The sequence below is a fragment of the Scyliorhinus canicula genome, chromosome 3 (genome assembly GCF_902713615.1).
Source record: "Scyliorhinus canicula chromosome 3, sScyCan1.1, whole genome shotgun sequence".
NCBI lineage: Eukaryota > Metazoa > Chordata > Chondrichthyes > Carcharhiniformes > Scyliorhinidae > Scyliorhinus > Scyliorhinus canicula.
The window spans coordinates 104,933,129-104,955,065 of NC_052148.1; the positions used below are offsets into that span (position 1 = coordinate 104,933,129).

Genomic DNA, 21,937 nt, shown 5'->3' on the forward strand with positions numbered 1-21,937 from the left:
GGATGTGGGTTTGCTAGCGGATGAAGCGGTCTGCGGGTGGGTGAATTAGTCCATCCAGAACTACCTGGAAACAAATGACACGGGAGAGGTATCTGCAGTGACGGTTTCGGAAGCTCTGAAGGCAGTTGTTAGATTCGGTCCCACAGGTGTTGCTCGTTCTGGGTGAGTGTGCTTAACACTCAATTTGGCTCTGTTTCATTACTTAGCTCTGGAGTAGTCAGGTATCGTTAAGATACCACCACAAGTTTCAAGGTCAAGTTCAAAGCAATAAAACCATACACCAATTAGTAAGTTCAAACAAATGAGTTTATTATAATACAATTATAAACTACTCATGCACACGCTACGATGACTAAACTATTCCTACCACTAAATAGACCAATACTTATCTGAATAAGGAACTGCCGGATCAGTGAACAAGAGCCTCTTGCTCTGCACTGGGTCCGCAGACTTCAGGTTGGTACAGGTTAAAAGGGGTCAGGAGTGTCTATCTCTGGTAGTGACCGTTGTGAGACACGTACTTCCTGGCGGCTGCTGTCCGCACCTCTCCTCTCTCTCGGTCAAGGTCTTCTTCGGTAAAAGCTGGTCGAGAGGGCTGGTCAAGAAAGGAGGGCTGGTCAAGAAGAACATGAGAACTAGGAGCAGGAGTAGGCCATCTGGCCCCTCGAGCCTGCTCCGCCATTCAATGAGATCATGGCTGATCTTTTGTGGACTCAGCTCCACTTTCCGGCCCGAACACCATAACCCTTAATCTCTTTATTCTTCAAAAAACTATCTATCTTTACCTTAAAAACATGTAATGAAGGAGCCTCAACTGCTTCACTGGGCAAGGAATTCCATAGATTCACAACCCTTTGGGTGAAGAAGTTCCTCCTAAACTCTGTCCTAAATCTACTTCCCCTTATTTTGAGGTTATGTCCCCTAGTTCTGCTTTCACCCGCCAGTGGAAACAACCTGCCCGCATCTATCCTATCTGTTCCCTTCATAATTTTAAAAGTTTCTATAAGATTCCCCCTCATCCTTCTAAATTCCAACGAGTACAGTCCCAGTCCACTCAACCTCTCCTCATAATCCAACCCCTTCAGATCTGGGATTAACCTAGTGAATCTCCTCTGCACACCCTCCAGTGCCAGTATGCCTTTCTCAAGTAAGGAGACCAAAACTGAACACAATACTCCAGGTGTGGCCTCACTAACACCTTATACAATTGCAACATAGCCTCCCTAGTCTTAAACTCCATCCCTCTAGCAATGAAGGACAAAATTCCATTTGCCTTCTTAATCACCTGTTGCACCTGTAAACCAACCTTCTGTGACTCATGCACTAGCACACCCAAGTCTCTCTGCACAGCGGCATGCTTTAATATTTTATCGTTTAAATAATATTCCCGTTTGCTGTTATTCCTACCAAAATGGATAACCTCACATTTGTCAACATTGTATTCCGCCTGCCAGACCCTAGCCCATTCACTTAACCTATCCAAATCCCTCTGCAGACTTCCAGTATCCTCTGCACTTTTCGCTTTACCACTCATCTTAGTGTCATCTGCAAACTTGGACACATTGCCCTTGGTCCCCAACTCCAAATCATCTATGTAAATTGTGAACAATTGTGGGCCCAACACGGATCCCTGAGGGACACCACTAGCTACTGATTGCCAACCAGAGAAACACCCATTAATCCCCACTCTTTGCTTTCTATTAATTAACCAATCCTCTATCCATGCTACTACTTTACCCTTAATGCCATGCATCTTTATCTTATGCAGCAACCTTTTGTGTGGCACCTTGTCAAAGGCTTTCTGGAAATCCAGATATACCACATCCATCGGCTCCCTGTTATCTACCTAACTGGTAATGTCCTCAAAAAATTCCACTAAATTAGTTAGGCATGACCTGCCCTTTATGAACCCATGCTGAGCCTGCCCAATGGGACAATTTCTATCCAGATGCCTCGCTATTTCTTCCTTGATGATAGATTCCAGCATCTTCCCTACTACCGAAGTTAAGCTCACTGGCCTATAAATTCCTGCTTTCTGCCTACCTCCTTTTTTAAACAGTGGTGTCACGTTTGCTAATTTCCAATCCACCGGGACCACCCCAGAGTCTAGTGAACTTCGGTAAATTATCACTAGTGCATCTGCAATTTCCCTAGCCATCTCTTTTAGCACTCTGGGATGCATTCCATCAGGGCCAGGAGACTTGTCTACCTTTAGCCCCATTAGCTTGCCCATCACTACCTCCTTAGTGATAACAATCCTCTCAAGGTCCTCACCTGTCATAGCCTCATTTCTATCAGTCGCTGGCATGTTATTTGTGTCTTCCACTGTGAAGACCGACCCAAAAAACCTGTTCAGTTCCTCAGCCATTTCCTCATTTCCCATTACTAAAACTCCCTTCTCATCCTCTAAAGGACCAATATTTACCTTAGCCACTCTTTTTTTGTTTTATATATTTGTAAAAACTTTTACTGTCTGTTTTTATATTCTGAGCAAGTTTACTCTCATACTCTATCTTACTCTTTATAGCTTTTTTAGTAGCTTTCTGTTGCCCCCTAAAGATTTCCCAGTCCTCTAATCTCCCAGCAATCTTTGCCACTTTATATGCTTTTTCCTTCAATTTGATACTCTCCCTTATTTCCTTAGATATCCACGGTCGATTTTCCCTCTTTCTACCGTCCTTCCTTTTTGTTGGTATAAACCTTTGCTGAGCACTGTGAAAAATCGCTTGGAACGTTCTCCACTGTTCCTCAACTGTTCCACCATAAAGTCTTAGCTCCCAGTCTACCTTAGCTAGTTCTTCTCTCATCCCCTTGTAATCTCCTTTGTTTAAACACAAAACACTAGTATTTGATTTTACTTTCTCACCCTCCATCTGTATTTTAAATTCCACCATATTGTGATCGCTCCTTCCGAGAGGATCCCTAACTATGAGATCATGAATCAATCCTGTCTCATTACACAGGACAAGATCTAGGACCGCATGTTCCCTCGTAGGTTCCATTACATACTGTTCTAGGAAACTATCGCGGATACATTCTATAAACTCCTCCTCAAGGTTGTCTTGACCGACCTGGTTAAACCAATCGACATTTAGATTAAAATCCCCCATGATAACTGCTGTACCATTTCTACATGCATCAGTTATTTCTTTGTTTATTGCCTGCCCCACCATAACGTTACTATTTGGTGGCCGATAGACTACTCCTATCAGCGACTTTTTCGCCTTACTATTCCTGATTTCCACCCAAATGGATTCAACCTTATCCTCCATGGCACCGATGTCATCCTTTACTATTGCCCGGATGCCATCCTTAAATAACAGAGCAACACCACCTCCCTTACCATCCACTCTGTCCTTCCGAATAGTTTGATACCCTCGGATATTTAACTCCCAGTTGAGACCATCCTTTAACCATGTTTCAGTAATGGCCACTAAATCATAGTCATTTACGATGATTTGTGCCATCAACTCATTTACTTTATTCCGAATACTACGAGCTTTCAGGTAAAGTACACTTATGTTGGTTTTTTTACCTTTGTTTTGAATCTTAACATCTCCAGTTTTATTCCTTTTGTTATTACTGGACCTATTCACTGAGCTCCCCTCAGTCACTGTACCTTGTACTGTCGCCCTTTTAGATTTTTGACTATGTCTTCTCTGCCTTGCACTTTTCCCCTTACTTCCTTTTGCTTCTGTCCCTGTTTTACTACCTTTCAACTTCCTGCATCGGTTCCCATCCCTCTGCCACATTAGTTTAAACCCTCCCCAACAGCTCTAGAAACCCCCCCCCCCCAGGACATCGGTTCCAGTCCTGCCCAGGTGCAGACCATCCTCCCCCAGAACCGGTCCCAATGCCCCAGGAATTTGAATCCCTCCCTCTTGCACCATCTCTCAAGCCACGCATTCATCCTATCTATCCTGACATTCCTACTCTGACTAGCTCGTGGCACTGCTAGCAATCCTGAGATTACTACCTTTGAGGTCCTACTTTTTAGTTTAACTCCTAACTCCCTGAATTCCGCTTGTAGGACCTCATCCCGTTTTTTACCTATATCGTTGGTGCCTATGTGCACCACGACAGCTGGCTGTTCACCACCCCCCCCCCCCCTCCCCCCCAGGACATCGGTTCCAGTCCTGCCCAGGTGCAGACCATCCTCCCCCAGAACCGGTCCCAATGCCCCAGGAATTTGAATCCCTCCCTCTTGCACCATCTCTCAAGCCACGCATTCATCCTATCTATCCTGACATTCCTACTCTGACTAGCTCGTGGCACTGCTAGCAATCCTGAGATTACTACCTTTGAGGTCCTACTTTTTAGTTTAACTCCTAACTCCCTGAATTCCGCTTGTAGGACCTCATCCCGTTTTTTACCTATATCGTTGGTGCCTATGTGCACCACGACAGCTGGCTGTTCACCACCCCCCCCCCCAGAATGTCCTGCAGCCGCTCCGAGACACCCTTGACCCTTGCACCAGGGAGGCAACATACCATCCTGGCGTCTCGATTGCGTCCACAGAACCGCCTATCTATTCCCCTTACGATCGAGTCCCCTATCACTATAGCCCTGCCATTTTTCTTCCTGCCCTACTGTGCAGCAGAGCCAGCCACGGTGCTATGAACCTGGCCTCTGCTGCCTTCCGCTGGTGAGCCATCTCCCTCAACAGTATCCAAAGCGGTATATCTGTTTTGTAGGGAGATGACCGCAGGGGACACCTGCACTGCCTTCCTACTCTTGCTCTTTCTTTTGGTCACCCATTTTCTATCTCCCTCATTAATTTTCACCTGCGGTGTGACCAACTCACTAAACGTGCTATCCACGACGACCTCAGCATCACGGATGCTCCAAAGTGAGTCCATCCGCAGCTCCAGAGCCGTCAAGCGGTCTAACAAGAGCTGCAACTGAACACACTTCTTGCACGTGAAAGAGCCAGGGACAGTGAACGTGTCCCAGAGCTCCCACATCGCACACGAGGAGCATGACACGGGTCTGGGATCTCCTGCCATGTCTTAAACCTTAGGTAAACTTATACAACAACAATTTCAAAATAAAAATAAATAAATTAGACAATGAAAAGAATGAAAATAAAAACTACTTACCAGTCACTTACCAGGGTTAAAAAGCACCAAATTACTTCATTTCGGGCTTTGTGTGGGCGAATAAAACCCCACGGGTGTAGAAAATGTTGGCGCGTAGTCGGGGGAAGGGTAGGTTGGCGCTGCCGAACGTCTGCAACCACTACTGGGCGGCTAACATTGCCATGATTAGGAAGTGGATAATGGGGGAGGGGTCAGCATGGGAGCGGTTGGAAGCAGCGTCCTGTAAAGGCACCAGTCTGGGAGCATTGGTAACGGCACCTCTGCCGTTCTCGCCGGCCCGATGCTCCACAAGTCCGGTGGTAGTGGCAGCACTGAGGATCTGGGGGCAATGGAGGAGATATAAGAAGGTGGAGGGTGCATCAGTCTGGACCCCGATTTGTAACAACCACAGGTTTGTACCGAACAGGCTAGATGGCGGGTTCCAGAGCTGGCAGAAGGCTGGAATTAGAAGGATGGGGATCTGTTTATAGATGGGAGCTTTCCCAGCTTGAAGGCGCTGGAAGATAAATTTAAACTGCCGCCAGGGAATGGTTTTAGATATTTGCAAGTGCGAGACTTCCTGAGGAAACAGGTGTTGGCCGTTCCGCTGCTGCCGCCACGGGGAATACAGGATAGAGTAGTGTCCGGTACCTGGGTGGGGGAGGGGAAGGTGTCGGATATCTACCAGGAGCTGTTGGAGGCGGAGGAAACCCCAGTGGAGGAAATTAAGGGCAAGTGGGAGGACGAACTAGAAGGAGAGTTAGAGGTGGGTCTATGGGCGGACGCCCTAAACATGGTCAATTCCTCCTCATCATGTGCCAGGCTGAGCCTAATACAATTTACGGTGGTCCACTGGGCACACATGCCGGCGGCGAGGATGAGCAAGTTTTTCAGGGTAGAAGATAGATGTGCGAGGTGCGCGGGAACCTCAGCAAACCATGTCCACATGTTTTAGGCATGCCCAAAGCTCAGAGGGTTTTGGCAGGGGTTTGCGAAGGCAATGTCCACGGTGCTAGAAACACGGTGGTGCCGAGTCCAGAGATAGTGATCTTTGGAGTGTCAGAAGATCCGAGAGTTCAGGGAGTGAAAGGCCTGGCCTTTGCCTCCCTGGTAGCCCGGAGACGGATATTTTTAATGTGGAGGGACTCAAAACGCCCCCGAGTGTAGAGACCTGGGTTAGTGACATGGCTGGGTTTCTCAGTCTCGAGAAAATAAAGTTTGCCTTAAGAGGGTCAATGTTGGGGTTCACCCGGAGGTAGCAGCCGTTCGTCAACTTTCTCGGGGAATTCTCTCGGAGGTGGCAGCCGTTCGTCGATTTTCTTGGGGAGAATTAAAATGTCAGCAGAAGCAGCATTCTGAAGGGGGGGGTAGGGGGGAGGCGGGCGGGCGGATAGGTGTTAGATGATGGAGGTGTGTGAAGATTGGGATGGGTGGGGAAATGTTTATTTTACCATGTTAATGTTATTGTTTTTGTTATTGTGAGAAGTTTTGCAAATACCTTAATCAAAATTTTTTTTTAAAAAGAAGGCAAATGGAATATAAAAGTTTGGGACGTTTTACTGCAGCTGTGCAGGGCCTTTGTGAGACCACATGTGGAATACTGTGTATAGTCTTAGTCTCCTTGTTTGAAAAAGATAGAACGGCATTAGAAGCGTGGTTCAGAGAAGGTTCTCTGGACTCATTCTTGAAATGAGGGGCTTATCTTACGAAGAAAGATTGGACAGGTTGGATCTACACCCATTGATGTTTAGAAGAGTGAGAAATGATCTTATTGAAACGTGTAAGATTCTGGAGGGATTTGATGGTGGATAGCAGGAGGATATTTCCATTTGTGGGAGAGACTAGAACTAGGGGACACAGCTTAAGAGGTCGACTGTTTAAGATGGAGATGAGGAGAATATTTTTCTCTCAAATTTCTTCAGCGCATGGAATTCTCTTCCCCAGAAAGCAATGGAAGGGCGACTTCGGGTGGCGGCTATGAAGGAGGAAGTCGCACATTTGGTGGCTCCCGCTTGGGTTGGAATTTTGGACCTTTTCCCCCGATTTTCTACCGGACTTGAACTGTAAAACTGAAGTCGGAGGCAATTGTGTACTGAATTCCCACATCGGTGCATGGAGAAAAGGACTAGAAGTGCTGGTAAAGGCAGAAACAGAAAGACAGGGAAGGTTTGGGCTGAAGCTGCAGCGGGAGACAGCATGGCGGAGGACCGGACCTCTGGTTTGTCGACCCAGCGATCAACGAAGCAGCTGATGCAAGTTATTCAGGAAGGAGTTTTTAAACAGAAATGGGACTGCTTAGACCCGATTAAAAAAAAAAGTTGATTGAGCGGCTGGAGCTTAGATTGGACGCCCAAGTTTGGGCGATCCAGAAGGTGGAGAAGGCGCTGGCTAAGCAGGAGGAACATCAAACTGCAGTGGAGTTGGAGGTGGAGATGCTGAGAAACCAGCTCCTGGAGAAGGTGGAGGACCCAGAGAATAGGTCCCGCCGGCAGAACTTGAGAATCGTTGGGCTCCCGGAGGGGTCCGAAGGAGCGGATGCTGGGGCATACATCGCAGATATGTTTGAGAAGCTGCTGGGGGATGGGGAATTATCCCGACCCTTGGAGGTGGACAGGGTTCACAGAGCACTCGCGAGAAAGCTGCGAACGGGAGACCACCCCTAGGGCAGGCGGTTAGATTCCACAGATTCTTGGATAAGGAGCGCGTTCTACAGTGGGCCTAGCAGACACGGAGCTGTAACTGGGACAATAGTATCCTGCGGGACTACCAAGACCTGAGTGTGGAGGTAGCCAGGAGAAGAACAGGCTTCAACCAGATTAGGTCGATCCTTTTTAAGAAAAAGGTGAAGTTCGGACTGTTGTATCCTGCCCGTCTCTGGGTCACGTACGAGGAACAGTACTTTTATTTTGAGTCACCTGAGGACGTGCTGGACTTCGCGAAAAGGAAAGGACTGGTGGTGGACTTAGAACTTTTGAACTTTGCTGCAACGTTCATTTTTTTTTTCTTTTTGTTTCTCTGTTCTTCAAAAAAAAGTTTTTTGTTTTTCGTTTTGTGGGAGCTGGTTTGTAATGCCTTCTGTATTGATTTGGGATCAGTGGCAGAGCTGAGTGAGTTAAGGTTTTCATTTGCACTGTTGGGGGTTGGAGGTGTGCTTGTTTAGATTTTGGTGTTTTTCTGTCAGGCAATTGTGTGGGGATTGTTTGATGTTGGACTATGTTTGTATGAGCGGAGGTACAGGGTGGGGAGGGAACAATAGGTGGGAGACTATCCGGCGCCAGGGATGGGGGCCACCAAGCTAACTGGGCGGGCTAGCTCACGGAAGCGCAGTGTGGATGTTCAATTTATCAAAGGGGTTGGGTTACAGAGTGTTGTTACTGGGGGGGGGGAGAGGGGAAAATGTTCTGCTGACGATGGAGGGACTTGGGCCAAGGGACAGAGAGGAGGTTGGGGGAAGAGGCTGCCTGGGGGCGGAGCATTGGCTGGAGGCGGGGCCAAAAAAGGGGGTGGCTGATCGGCGAAGAGGTGGGGAAATGAGGCCCCAACTAGGCTGATCATCTGGAATGTTCGAGAGTTAAATGGGCTGGTCAAGAGGGCAAGTGTGTTTGCGCATCTTAGGGGACTGAAGGCGGAAGTGGTAATGTTGCAGGAGATGCACCTTAGAGTAACTGACCAGATTAGATTGAGGAAAGGCTGGGTCAGTCAGGCCTTTCACTTGGGACTGGATTCAAAGACTAGAGGAGTCGCGATCCTGATCAATAAGTGTGTGGTGTTTGAGGTGGGTAAATAGTCTCGGATGTGGGAGCTCGGTACATTATGGTCAGTGGGAAACTGGAGGGGGTGCAGGTGGTATTAGTAAATGTGTATGCGCCAAACTGGGATGATTATAAAGAGGATGCTGGGGAAGATACCGGACCTGGACTCGCACAGGTTGGTCATGGAGGAGACTCCATGACCAATAACACAGTTATTGACCCTGGCTTGGTCCGGTCAAGCTCGAAACGGGCAGGGTGCCAGCAATGGCAAAGGAACTAAAAGGGTTCATGGGGCAGATGGAGGGAGTGTGGATCCATGGAGATTTGGGCAGCCGAGGGTGAAGAGTTCTTCTAGTCACACGTGCATAAAGTGTACTCTCGGATCGATTTTTTCATTCTGAGCAGGGCCTTACTGGCAGGGGTGGTGGACACGGGGTACTCGGCGATCAAAATCTCAGACCATGCTCCGAACTGGGTTGACCTGCAGGTCAGTAAAGACAGTAACCAGCTCCTGACTGGACGTTAGATGTGGGACTTTTGGCTGACGATGGGGTGTGCGAGTGGCTGAGGAAATGTATTCAGAACTACCTGCAGGTCAACAAAACGGGCAAAATTTCAGCAGCGGTGGTCTGGGACGGACTGAAGGCGGTGGTCAGAGGGGAGCTGATCTCGAATCAGGCCCATAGGGAGGAAGTAGACAGGGCAGAGATGGACCGACTGGTAAAGGAGATACTACAGATTGATAGGAGGTAAGCGGAGACCCCAGAGGCAGGGATTTTAAGGGAACGGCGGAGCCTACCAGGCGGAGTTCAGCTTGTTAACCACAGGGAGTGCGGTGGAGCAGCTGAGAAAGACGGGGGGGGGGGGGGATCTATGAGTATGGAGAGAAGGCCAGCAGAATGCTTGCACAGCAGCTTCAAAATGACGGAGATGGGAACCTGGTTGGAGATTCAGCAGGGATGAATAAGGCGTTTAGGTATTTCTACAGTAGGCTGTGTAGGTCGAACCTCCTACAGGGCCGGAGGGGATGAGACACTTCTTGGGGGGGGTTGAATTTCCAAAAGGTGGACAGGGAGCTGGGAGAAGGGCTGGGGGCCCAGATCGGGTTGGAAGAGATAGTGGAGGGTCTGAAGGCCATGCAGGCGGGTAAAGCTCCAGGGCCGGATGGGTACCCAGTGGAGTTTTATAAAAAGCTCTCTGGGATATTGGAGCCGGTGTTGATGAGGATGTTCAATGATGCAAGGGAAAGATGGGTGCTGCCCCCAATGATGTCACAGGCCACAATTTCACTGATTCTGAAGCAGGACAAGAACCCGAAGCTGTGTGGGTCCTACAGGCTGATATCCCTGTTGAATGTGGACGCCAAACTGCTGGGCAACATTTTGTCCTCCAGGATTGAGGACCGTGTTCTGGACATTATTGGGGAGGACTAGATGGTGTTTGTTGAGGGTAAGCAGTTGGTGGCCAATGTAAGAAGGTTGTTAAATGTGATCATGATGCCCCCGGAAGATAGGGAGGTGGAGGTTGTGATCGCAATGGGTGCAGAAAAGGCTTTTGATCGGGTAGAATGGGATTATCTGTGGGAGGTACTGGGACAGTTCGAATTTGGGCGGAACTTTATTGATTGGGTCAGGTTGCTGTATCAGGCTCCTGTGGCAAGTATATGGACGAATAGGACAACATCGGACTATTTTAGACTGCACTGGGGGACGAGACAGGGATGCCCCCTCTCTCCACTGTTGTTCGCGCTAGCTCTAGAGCCGTTGGCAATTGCTCTGAGAGCCGGAAAGGGCTGGTCGGGGGGGGGGGGGGGGGGGGGGGGGGGGGTGGGGGGGGGGGGGGGGGGGGGGGGGGGGGGGGGGCACAGAGTCTCGCTGCTGTATGTATCGACCTGCTTCTGTATGTATCGGACCTATTAGAGGGGTGGAGGAAATCATGAGGATTCTAGGGGAATTTGGCCGTTTTTTGGGGTATAAGCTAAATATGGGAAAAAGTGTGATGTTTGCGGTCCAGGCGAGGGGACAGGAGAGGCGATTGGGGGAGCTGCCGTTTAGATTAGTAGGGGGAAGCTTTAGGTACCTAGGCGTTCAAGTGGCACGGGAATGCAGATGTCATGTCCAGAGTGTTAAAAACAAGGGTGGCACTGAGTACAGATGTGGCGATTTTCGGGGTGTCAGAAGACCCAGGGAATCCAGGAGGAGAAAGAGGCAGACGTTCTGGCCTTTGCTTCCCTGGTAGCCCGGAGACGGATACTATTAGCTCGGAGGGACACAAAGCCCCTGAAGTCGGAGAGAAAATCAAGTTCGCCTTGAGAGGGTCAATGTTAGGGTTCACCCAGAGGTGGCAACCGTTTGTCGACTTCTAGTTTAGATTAGAGTAGGGGGTTAATAAAGGTGGGACCTGTAAGGGAGGGAGACAGCTTTTGCACTATGATTATAGTTTCATGTACATTGTTTATTGTGTTGTTATAATACCAAAAAATACCTCAATAAAATGTTTATTAAAATAAAGAAAGCAGTGGAAGATGGGTCTCTAAATTTACTCAAGGCAGAGTTGGACTGATTGTTGATAGACAAGTGTTATGGGGAGCACATGGCAAAGAGGAATTGAGACTCAACCAGATCAACCATGATCTTATTGAATGGCCGAGCAGGCCAGAAGCGCTGAGTGGCTTGCTCCTAAATCCTGTGTTCTGCCAAGACAATGAATAAATCACATGGATGAGTCAAGATTCTCTCTTTATGCCACACTATTCAATGCCCATGTGTAACCACTTTCTGGAACCTTCTTCTCGAGTAGTGCACAGACTTATGTTGCTGGGGAGTCTGTTCATGGGTTGGGCATACTGTAGGCACGATTCAACGGCCTTGTCGCACCCTACTTGGTGACGCGACAAGGCCATTGAATCTCGTGAGAGGCCTCTTGAGATTCGCGATGCTCGAAACACCTCGCAAGATTTAACTAAACCTTGCACTACGTTGCGATCTGGATCTCTCCCTCACTGAGCAAGATCCAGATTAACATACATATTTAAATGAGCCAGAGTGCCCAGGTGGTGCTGGCAGGGGCACTGCCAGGTTGCCCATGCCAGGGGTCGGGCCTAAGGATGCCTTGCCTTTAAAAGTGGAGCGAGGATGGCCCCCCTAAGAGGGGTGCTGTGGGGGGGGAAGTCTGGAGGTCGCAGTGGGGGCAATGAGAGGGTCGAAAGATCAGAGTGGCACTTAAAAATGGCGTCCCGATCCATGAGTCGAGGAAATTAGATAAGGACGACCTCGGCAGGGCATTCCTCACCGAGGCCAAAAAGAAATGGCAACGTCCCGTTCAATAGCGTGATGTTTCTCGGCGCTACAGACGCCTAGAAACACCCCACTAAACGCGCCCAAAATGGGATTCTGTTTTTGTCCCTTTGAATTGCTCCCGATGTTTCTGCGCGAGCACCCGAAAATGCCGTAGTCTGCTCTTGAGCTTACAGGAATCCACTGGCATACCCTCTGCCAAGTCATACATACATGCAAGGACAGTGTACTGATGTCACAGTTATGGGGAGACACTTTAGGTGCCCATACTTGTAAATGTGACAGATGAAATAGCACATGACTGGACATGAAGGATCTGCATGCGGGGGGCTTGATACCAGCCCCTGAGGTGCATTTCACGTGCTGTACACTGTTGTGACCAGCTGTAGCTGCAAAGAATCTGACATCTGCATGCTGGAGATGGTGGATCTTTTCAAACAGTGAATGTCAGCTGTGGGGCACTGCTTGCACATTTGCAATTCGCAGACTTGAGCATCTAAAGTTTCCTACAGAATGCTTTCATGTGCCATTTCTTGCAGCAAAAATAACCAGTTGTACAATATTAAAAACCTATGCAGGCATAAAAACGCAATGACAAACATTTCACAACTCCCTTACTGTCACAGTGAGTGACTTCCTGTTTAGCCCTCTATGTAGGGACTGAGCCATGAAAACCCTTTGCCTCCAATGTATTTACGGACCCGCCTTGATCCCATTCCGGCCTCTTGGCCCTGAAGATTTCGCCTCCAGAGCCGCTTTTTCAAGCGGTAGGTTTGCAAAGTCGGGAATTTTCCCAGCTCCTGCTACCCACCTCGAGGATTGTCTCAGGACTGAACTATTGAGCCCCGTTGATGTGAGGGACAGAGGTGGACTGGGCTCAAATATTATATAAGCTTTATCACCCTATAGTTATCACTGGTTCAGGGCCTGTAAAGGCCGTCCATGCCGCAAGGCAGACAGCATTTTAGCTCACCAAGAGATTAAAAACAGAATGCTGGAAATACTCAACATGTCTCACATCTGTGGAGAGAGAATCAGAGTTAACAGGCTGGATTTAATGAAAGTGGCAGGAGTTTTGTTCCAGGCTGGAGACCAGGAATGAACTCCGTGTTGCCCCTTTTAGACAAGTACCACTAAACTGGACAGAAACAGGTTTTCTCAAGGACCAAGAAAGTGGTGGGGAAGTCCTCCCGCCTCCCCCCCCCCCCCCCCCCCCCCCCCCACCCCCACCCCCCAAATGAACTACCAGCCAATTAGAGGCTTGCAGCTCTATTGAGCAGCTGCAGCATTGGAGAGGCTGTTACCACTGTTGGTTCAACACCCATCCAAGGCCTAGTTTCATCACAGGATCCCAGGCCACAGATAAATTGTAATGGAGGCCCTGAAGGAGGGAGCATGGGGGTCGTTCACAGCCACCGCTCCCCCCTCCCGATGCCAACCCTACACCAGACACCAAGTGCCAATGAAAAAGGGACACCCCTTGTGAGCCCACAAACAACAAGGTTGCTTTCCATTATATGCCCATGGAGAGCCTGTCACTGCAGGATGTGGAAATGAATGCCCACTTAAGGGCCTCAATTGGTGATGAGATGGGAAGGCATGGACTTAGTTGGGGTGGAGGCTGGAAGTTGAAGGGTAACCAACTATACTCCCACTTGATTAAATCCCTGTGTACCTAACCACTCAACTCCCCCATGCCTAATGACCGAGATTGTCCGGCCCTTTCCACTGGTAAGATCTTCTGGTCCTGCTGGTTACCAATGACAAGCCCTGGGGCCAGAAAGGCCTGCCCAATGCTTAAAGTCATGACATTTCATCAGTTTGTTAACTCTGTTCCTGTCAGATATACTGAGTACTTCCAGCATTTCCTGTTTTTATTTCAAATTTCCAGCATCTGAAATATTTTATCTGGCGTCAAGGCCCGGCGCGCCTAGAATGATGCGGCCGACGCGCCTAATGACGTCAGCCGCGCATGCGCGGTTGCCGTCTTCCCCTCCACTGCCCCGCAAGACGTGGCGGCTTGATCTTGCGGGGCGGCGGATGGGAAAGAGTGTGTCCCATTGAGACGCCGGCCCGACGATCAGTGGGCACCGATCGCGGGCCAGTCCCCTCCCGAGCACGATCGTGGTGCTCATTCCCCTCTCCGCCCCCCACAAGCCACAAACGAGAATCTGGCGCCATGTTCACGATGGCAACTACCAGGTGTGGTTGCCGCCATCGTGAACCGGTCGTGAACGGCAGGCGCTCGGCCCATCCGGGTCGGAGAATCGCGATTCTCTGAGCGGCGTGTTGCAAAACGTGACACGCCATTTTGGATAGGGTGGGAGAATTGCGGGGGGTGCCAGAACGGCCCTCCCACGATTCTCCCACCCGGCGTGGGAGCGGAGAATCGCGCCCAGGATCTATGTACATTTGGAAGTGAATGGTCCTATTAGCGACAGACAGCATGGTTTTGGACGAGGGAGATCCTTAAAAATGGAAAAAAGGTGGAAATGGTGATGAAGACAGCATATGGCATGCTTGCTTTCATAGGACGGGGTATTGAGTATAAAAGCTCGAAAATTATGTTACAATTATATAGAACGTTGGTTAGACCACATTTGGAATACTGTGTCCAATTCTGGTCACCACACCACCAGAAGGGCGTGTTGGCTTTGGAGAGAGCACAGAAAAGGTTTACCAGGAGGTTGAATAAACTGGGATTGTTCTACCTAGAGAGGTGGAGGCTGAGAGGCGACCTGATAGAAGTTTATAAAATTATTAGGGGTATAGATAGGATGAACAGTTGGAGGCTTTTTCCCAGGGCAGAAATGAAAATTACAATGGGGGACAAGTTCAAGGTGTGGGGGAAAGGTTTAGTGGAGATGTGCGGGGGAAGTTTTTTACACAGAGGGTGGTGGAGGCCTGCAATGCACTGCCAAATGAGGTGGTTGAGGCAGATACGATAGTAACCTTTAAGACTTATCAAGATAGGCACATGAACAGACAGGGTATAGAAGGATACAGGCAGTTGGTCTAGATAGGATATGTGATCGGCGCAGGCTTGGAGGGCCGAGGGCCTGTTCGTGTGCTGTACTGTTATTTGTTCTTTGACCCCGTCGTGTAAAAGGTCAGGGCCACTATCATCTTGACGGCCACTGGGAGCGGGTGTACTTCCCCATACCCCCGCAGTGCCATGTGCGCCATGATCTGGCACATATGTCGCACTGTCTCCCTGCTCAGTCGGAGTCTCCAACGGCATGCCTGGGCCAGCAAGTCCTCGAATGACAGCCGCTGCCAGTATACACAAGGCCTGATGTGGCACCTCCTTGGCACCTTCTCCTCCTCGGCCCAGAAGCTCATAACTCCATGGCCAATTCACCATACAAAATGTTTTTATGTATACGGCCATCATCCACCCAGTGAATGTGGCCGAGCCAGCAGAAACATTGTTAGCTTACCAATAAGTGGCAGCATGGTAGCATAGTGGTTAGCATCAATGCTTCACAGCTCCAGGGTCCCAGGTTCCGTTCCCGGCTGGGTCACTGTCTGTGCGGAGTCTGCAAGTCCTCCCCGTGTGTGCGTGGGTTTCCTCCGGGTGCTCCGGTTTCCTCCCACAGTCCAAAGATGTGCGGGGTTAGGTGGATTGGCCATGCTAAATTGCCCGTAGTGTCCTAAAAAGTAAGGTTAAGGGGGAGTTGTTGGGTTACGGGTATAGGGTAGATACGTGAGTTTGAGTAGGGTGATCATTGCTCGGCACAACATCAAGGGCTGAAGGGCCTGTTCTGTGCTGTACTGTTCTAAATTCTAAATAAGTATGCTGATGTATTTTGTGCCCTCCAGTACCTTTAAGTTAGTGACCTTGTCCTGCCAAGAGATGCTAAACTTATGTCTGAGACAGCAACGGTGAAACTGTTCAGCCTTTTCCCCTGCCTAGCATATGTTGTCCAGGTCTCACCGCTGCTGAGAATGCAGCGTAGTAGATTTGCAGTGTTCTCAGTCAGATTGCTGTTGTTCCAAATTATCTTACTCCACTTAGACGCAACACATGCAGCTTGTGTGATGTGTATGTTAATTTCTGTATTGAGTGACAAATTTCTGATGATTGTGCCGCTTAAATATGCAAAGCTGTCAACAACTTCCAGGTTCACATTGTCAATGCCGAAATATGGGAGTACTGCAACATCCTGGATCATGAAGTATTGTCTTGTGTGATAAATGTCAGACCATACTGTACAGTACACAGGTACAAGAGAGTCTGCCCATTCGCCTCTGAAGGTTTTCCACAGTATGGAATATTAGTACATAGTGAATATTCAGCATGGAGCAAATCTCTGATGAAGCGTTGGTACACCTTTGTCTTGGCAAGCAAGCAAGGCTGCAGATGGCGTGTAGGCAAATGACAGCAACAAAAAGTAGAATATACCAAACAATATTGGTGCCAGAACACAGCCCTGTTTGACACCATTGCAGATCTCAAAGCATTCTGATGTTTCCCTATCAAAACTGACCAATTGTTATGGAAAGTGATCACATTGAACAGCTTTGACGGGCAGCCAATTTTCACTAGTAGCTGAAATAGACACCCTCTGTTAACATGGTCATTGCTTTGGTGAGATCGATGAAGGCAGTATATAGTGGTCTCCTTTGTTCACAGCATTTACCTTTCAGCTGTCGCACTCAGAAGATCATGTTGATTGGGATCTCCCATTTCTGAAACCACACAGGGACTTGGAGTATATATGCGTTTAGCCAAGATCTGCAGTGTGACAAGGGCAACAGGAGCCAATATTTTCCCACAATGCTCAGCAGGGAGATCCCTCTATTATTGTTGCCATTGCTGCAGTCAGCCTGGTTATTTTATAGGGTGACAATATTTGCATCACACATATCCTGGGGTATTGCACCCTCCCTCCAGGAGACAGAGAAGTTTGTGCATATGCTGCTGGTTTCCTTTACTTGATGAGTTCAGGCGGTATAGCCTGAGGTATGATCAGAGAACACAATCTGAACTATTTTCGAGGGTTCTATCATTGAGCACAGCAAGAGCTATCCAATTAAACCTACACCCTGTTCATGCATTTCTCTATACTCTTCCTTTGCCAGATGTGCATGTTATATTTTTTCTTTCAATGATTGACTCTCAGTGAGCCTTGGCTCTTATAAGGGTGCTATATCGGTGTTCAACCTTTTCGGTACCATCTCAATCACAGCTGTCTTGCACATATTATTAACCAGCTGAAAGTTATCTGTCAGTCCCTGCACATGGTCCTGACATTCAAATGACAATCAAAGAGTTGGCATCTCCTTTCTTTCTTTGTTTTCCTGGTGCAATAGATTCCATCCCCCTGCTGAGCAGAGATTCTCAGCCCCAAGCAGCCATTGAAGCTGATGGAGCATGGCAGGTCAGCTCCTTACTGGTCAGGGGTTCCTGAGTTGGGATGGACGCTGTCTGACCAGTCAGACACATTGGCCCCTGTCACCATTGGAGAAAACCTGTAGCACCTGTTCTCTACACCAATCGAATTGGGCTTATCACTCATAACTGCTCTGCCCCATGTTGTGTTATCAATTTTCAGCAAAACTGGAGTGTCCTCTCCCTGTGCAAGCCTCAGCAACTGTCCAAAACGTCAGGATCCTACTCTCAAGCTCCCTGGTTGAGTCAAAAGGAATGCAAGGCACTAATTTTGGCACTGGCTTGATTAGAAGAGGGCTTTTTTTAATATGTTATTTCACAGGATATAGTTGTCTCTTGCCAGGCCAACATTTATTGCCCATCCCTAATTGCCCTTGAGAACGTTGTCGTGAACAGCCTTCTTGAACCGTTGCAGTCCATGGGGTGTCAGTACACCCACAGTGCTACTAGGGAGGGAGTTACAGATTTTGACCCAGTGACCGTGAGCGAACAGTGATATAGTTCCAAGTCAGGATGGTGTGTACCTTGGAGGGGAACTTGCAGATTGATGCTGGTATTCCCATGCATCTGCTGACCTTGTCCTTCCAGGCGGTGGAAGTTGTGGGTTTGGAAGGTGCTGTCAAGGGAGCCTTGGTGAGTTGCTGCAGTGCATCGTGTAGATGGTAGTGTTGCCATTGTGTGTCGATGCTGGGAGGATGTTGAAAGTGGTAGGTAGGTGGCAGTTAGCGGGCTGTTTTATCCTGGATGGTGTTGGCGATGCACTCGAGTTTCCGTAAAGATTACATATTGAGATATCGGTGTGCCAGGGTTTACTCCCTTAGCCTTCAGCTCTCCAAAGGTATCCATAAGGCAATGGAGCTATTTACCAATCATAGCCTTTATCTTTATTCGTGTCACAACTTTTTACATTAATGAAGTTACTGTGAAAATCCCCAGTCGCCACACTCGTGCGCCTGTTCGGGAACACCGAAGGAGAATTCAGAATGTCCAATTCACCTAACAAGCATGTCTTTTGGGACTTGTGGGAGGAAACCAGAGCACCCGGAGGAAACCCACGCAGACACTGGCAAACATGGAGACTCCACACAGACAATGACCCAAGCCGGGAATCGAACCGGGGTCCCTGCTGCTGTGAAGGAGCAGTGCTAACCATTGTGCCCCCGGTGCCACCCTGAACTGGGGTAGCATTCTGGCACAGTGGTTCGCACTGCTGCCTCACAGCGCCAGATACCGTGTTTGATTACAACTTCGGGTGACTGTTTGTGTGGAATTTGCACGTGTCTGTGGGTATCCTCTGGGTCCTCTGGTATCCTCCCACAGTCTGAAAGATGTGTAGGTAAGGTGGATTGGCCACGCTAAATTACCCCTTAGTGTCCAAAGGTTAAGTGGGGTTATGGGGATAGGGTGGGGGATTGGGCTAGGTAGGGTGCTCTTTTGGAGGATCGGTGCAGACTCGATGGGCCGAATGGCCTTCTTCTGCACTGTAGGGATTCTATGATTCTATTCTATGATTTGTTTTACGATTAACCTGCCCCTCAGAAAAATAATTTGGTCTCTATTTATAGGGAATCCAAATGAATATATTTTAGTTTATTTTGGCATAACTTTAGGGTGTGCTAACTCGGCATTCAGTTCTGTATTTGGAACATAACTTTTTTGCACAAATATTTTGGTTTGTTGTAAAACTCATTTGATGTACATAAATTTAGAACTATACACCATCTGTGTTTGTTACTTTCTAATTAGCGGGTTACATGTATTGAAACTTTATTTTGTGTATAAATAAAATATGAATGCAAGCTGATATGTATAAAACTTCTGGAGTCTGACCCACGTCAGTGTTCTCTTGAAGTATTGTTTACGTAGAGTATTTAATGTTGTATATTAAAATAATCATAGATCATTAAATCTACTCTTCTATTTCAATGTGCTACTGTATTAAGTTTATTAGATGCAAGCAAGTGATCACATAGGGGAATTTTATATGCTTACATCATGTTTGCCTATTTTTTTTCTCATCTAGGTTGTCGCATGTCCTCCAGTTTGAGGAGCAAACAAGAAAAGTAAAAGATGCAAACATTCAGGATGAAGACACTTTCGAAATACATGATCCACGGAATCCAGTGAACAAAAGAAGGAGGGAGGAAAGTAAAAAGATCATGAAAGAGAAGAAAGAGAGAAGATGAAGTCCCACTCCTTCATAAATAGAAGTTGCATGTAAATGAAGTTCTGTCCTAGTCATATGGTACTAGGTGATGTCTGCGAGTACATAGGCAGCTTGATGCAGTCTGAATTATCACAAACTTGCAAGGTGACTCTTAACGAAAGAATACATTTTCTAATGATTTTCTTCAAAATTGAAAATAAATTTTATTGTAGCAGTTTTGCTGTTCTTCTGCAGTTCCTATCATATTGCAGAATATTTTATTCCTCTTCATAATTTACAGCTTGTCGATCTTTGTAAGGCCAAGTAACATAACTGCAGGGATACTCTATACGTGGTCACAGTTTTGTTTTTCATTCATTGGGCGAAATTCTCCCCCCCCCACGACGGGTGGGAGAATAGCGGGAGGGCCTTCCCGACTTTTTTGACGCCCTCCCGCTATTCTCCCCCCCCCCCCGCCGAAATCCCGACACGAATCGCTGCCGCCGTTTTTTTACGGCCGCAGCGATTCACAGCTGTTAGAAGGGCCGAAGTCCCAGCCCTTTACGACCTTTTTACGAACGGCAAACACACCTGGTCCTGCCATTCGTAAAAACGTCGTGACCACCTGGAAAAAAATAACCATGGCACCGATTGGCACGGCAGTACCACGGCCGTGCCAAGGGTGCCATGGGCCCGCGATCGGTGCCCACCGATCGCGGGCAGCGGGCCCGATGCCCGCGCACTATTTGTCCTTCCGCCGCCCCGCAGTATCAATACGCGGGGCGGCTGAGGGGCAACCCGGACCGCGCATGCGCGGGTTTCGCGCAAAAACGCGATGACGTCACCCGCGCATGCGCGGGTGGAGTCTTCCCACCTGCGCATGCGCGGCTGACGTCATATGACGCGTCAGCCGGCGCTAAGTCCGACAAGCGGGCTTAACGATTTTCGTTAAGCCCGACTTGTCGGGGCCTCCGACGTCGGGCTGCTAGCCCCGACGGGGGACCAGAATCGGTCCCCCGTCGGGAAGGGGCGCGATGCCGTAAAACCCGCCCGGGTTTTACGGCAGTTTGACGATTTCTCCCGTTTTGGGAGAATTTCGCCCATTATCTCTCACACGCCATTGGAGTAAACCCTCAATTGGTAGGATCTGAAAAAATACTATATTCAGAGCAAATGTAAATGTTTCCACTGTCCCAGAGGCTGCTGTCTCCTTTGAGAGCTGACTAACGTGGTTTAACCTGAGGATCACCACATCTTGGGTGAGAGGCACGGCCTTTATTAATAACCTCAGCCAGTCAGGAATTCGATCCGTGTTGTTGTCATCGCTCCACCTCACGAACCAGCCATCCAGCCAACTGAGCTAACACAGAGCGCACATATCTTGACATTGTAGAATGACAGGCCATACGAGTAGTAGAATTTAATTCCTTCTCGTAGCCAAGTTTGGAAGTAGGGGAAGCATTTACGGGGTTGGGGAAGCTCCAATTAAGTCTGGGGTGGGAAGCCTCATTGATGGCCTTTTCGTCTTGCTGTCTTTAACCACTTATATGGGGCCTTCTGACACCACTGCTAGTATTCAACCAGCAGTGGGCTGGCCATGCACAGAGCTGGAAAAGCATGTCCTGTTGTATTTGCTTGCAGGGCCCCAGTGGATCCCACATTCAAAGGCACTCAGTGCCTGATTGAGGGATCTGGCATCAGAAGGGGGAGGCCGACAAAGAGCCACCTCCATGCATTTCCTTCTGACCCTTTCCACCTCTCGCACAACCCCAGTTCACAATACTCCCTCCCACCCTCAGTCACCTGTGACCTGGTTCAAAGCCTCTCCCTGGGTGAATTACAGGCAGATGCCAAAGCTCCTGCTGATTCAACCGAAGTAGGCAGCTGCTAGCCTCGGGTTGGCCAAAAGCTCTCAGGCAGAGTGGAGGGAGGGCAGGATTTCTGCCCGGAAACTTAAGTGGCCAGCGGCAGCCAGGATTAAGTGTCTGTTCAGCACTTGATTTGATGAGCATTCCCAAAGGAGTCAATACAGGGCTCCTGTAGCTCTCCAGCCAGGAGGTGAAACCTCCCTCTATCCCACAAGACATAAAACAACAGCACTGCACTCATTTGAATTTCCCCGGCTAAATGTTCTTTACTATTAAAACAGAAAGTATTGGAGAAACTAAGCAGGTCTGAGAAAAGCTGTGGAGAGAGAAATTGACGTTTTGAGTCCAACGTGAATCTCTCTTTCGGAACTCGGATAGGTTACACAATAGAAATATAGGGCT

The 21,937-nt window shown here is 48.6% G+C and overlaps 1 protein-coding gene across 2 annotated transcripts in view; it reads left to right on the plus strand.

Moving 5' to 3' along the window:
- The window catches only part of cwc27 (CWC27 spliceosome associated cyclophilin), a 276,041-nt gene extending 256,139 nt beyond the window's left edge, over positions 1–19,902 (plus strand). For both annotated transcript variants that reach the window (XM_038791030.1, XM_038791029.1), the window contains exon 14: positions 19,545–19,902. In XM_038791030.1, coding sequence (XP_038646958.1) covers positions 19,545–19,707 — 163 coding nt within the window. In that variant the 3' untranslated portion in view covers positions 19,708–19,902. The remainder of the gene's footprint in view (positions 1–19,544) is intronic.
- The last annotated feature ends 2,035 nt before the right edge of the window (positions 19,903–21,937 follow it).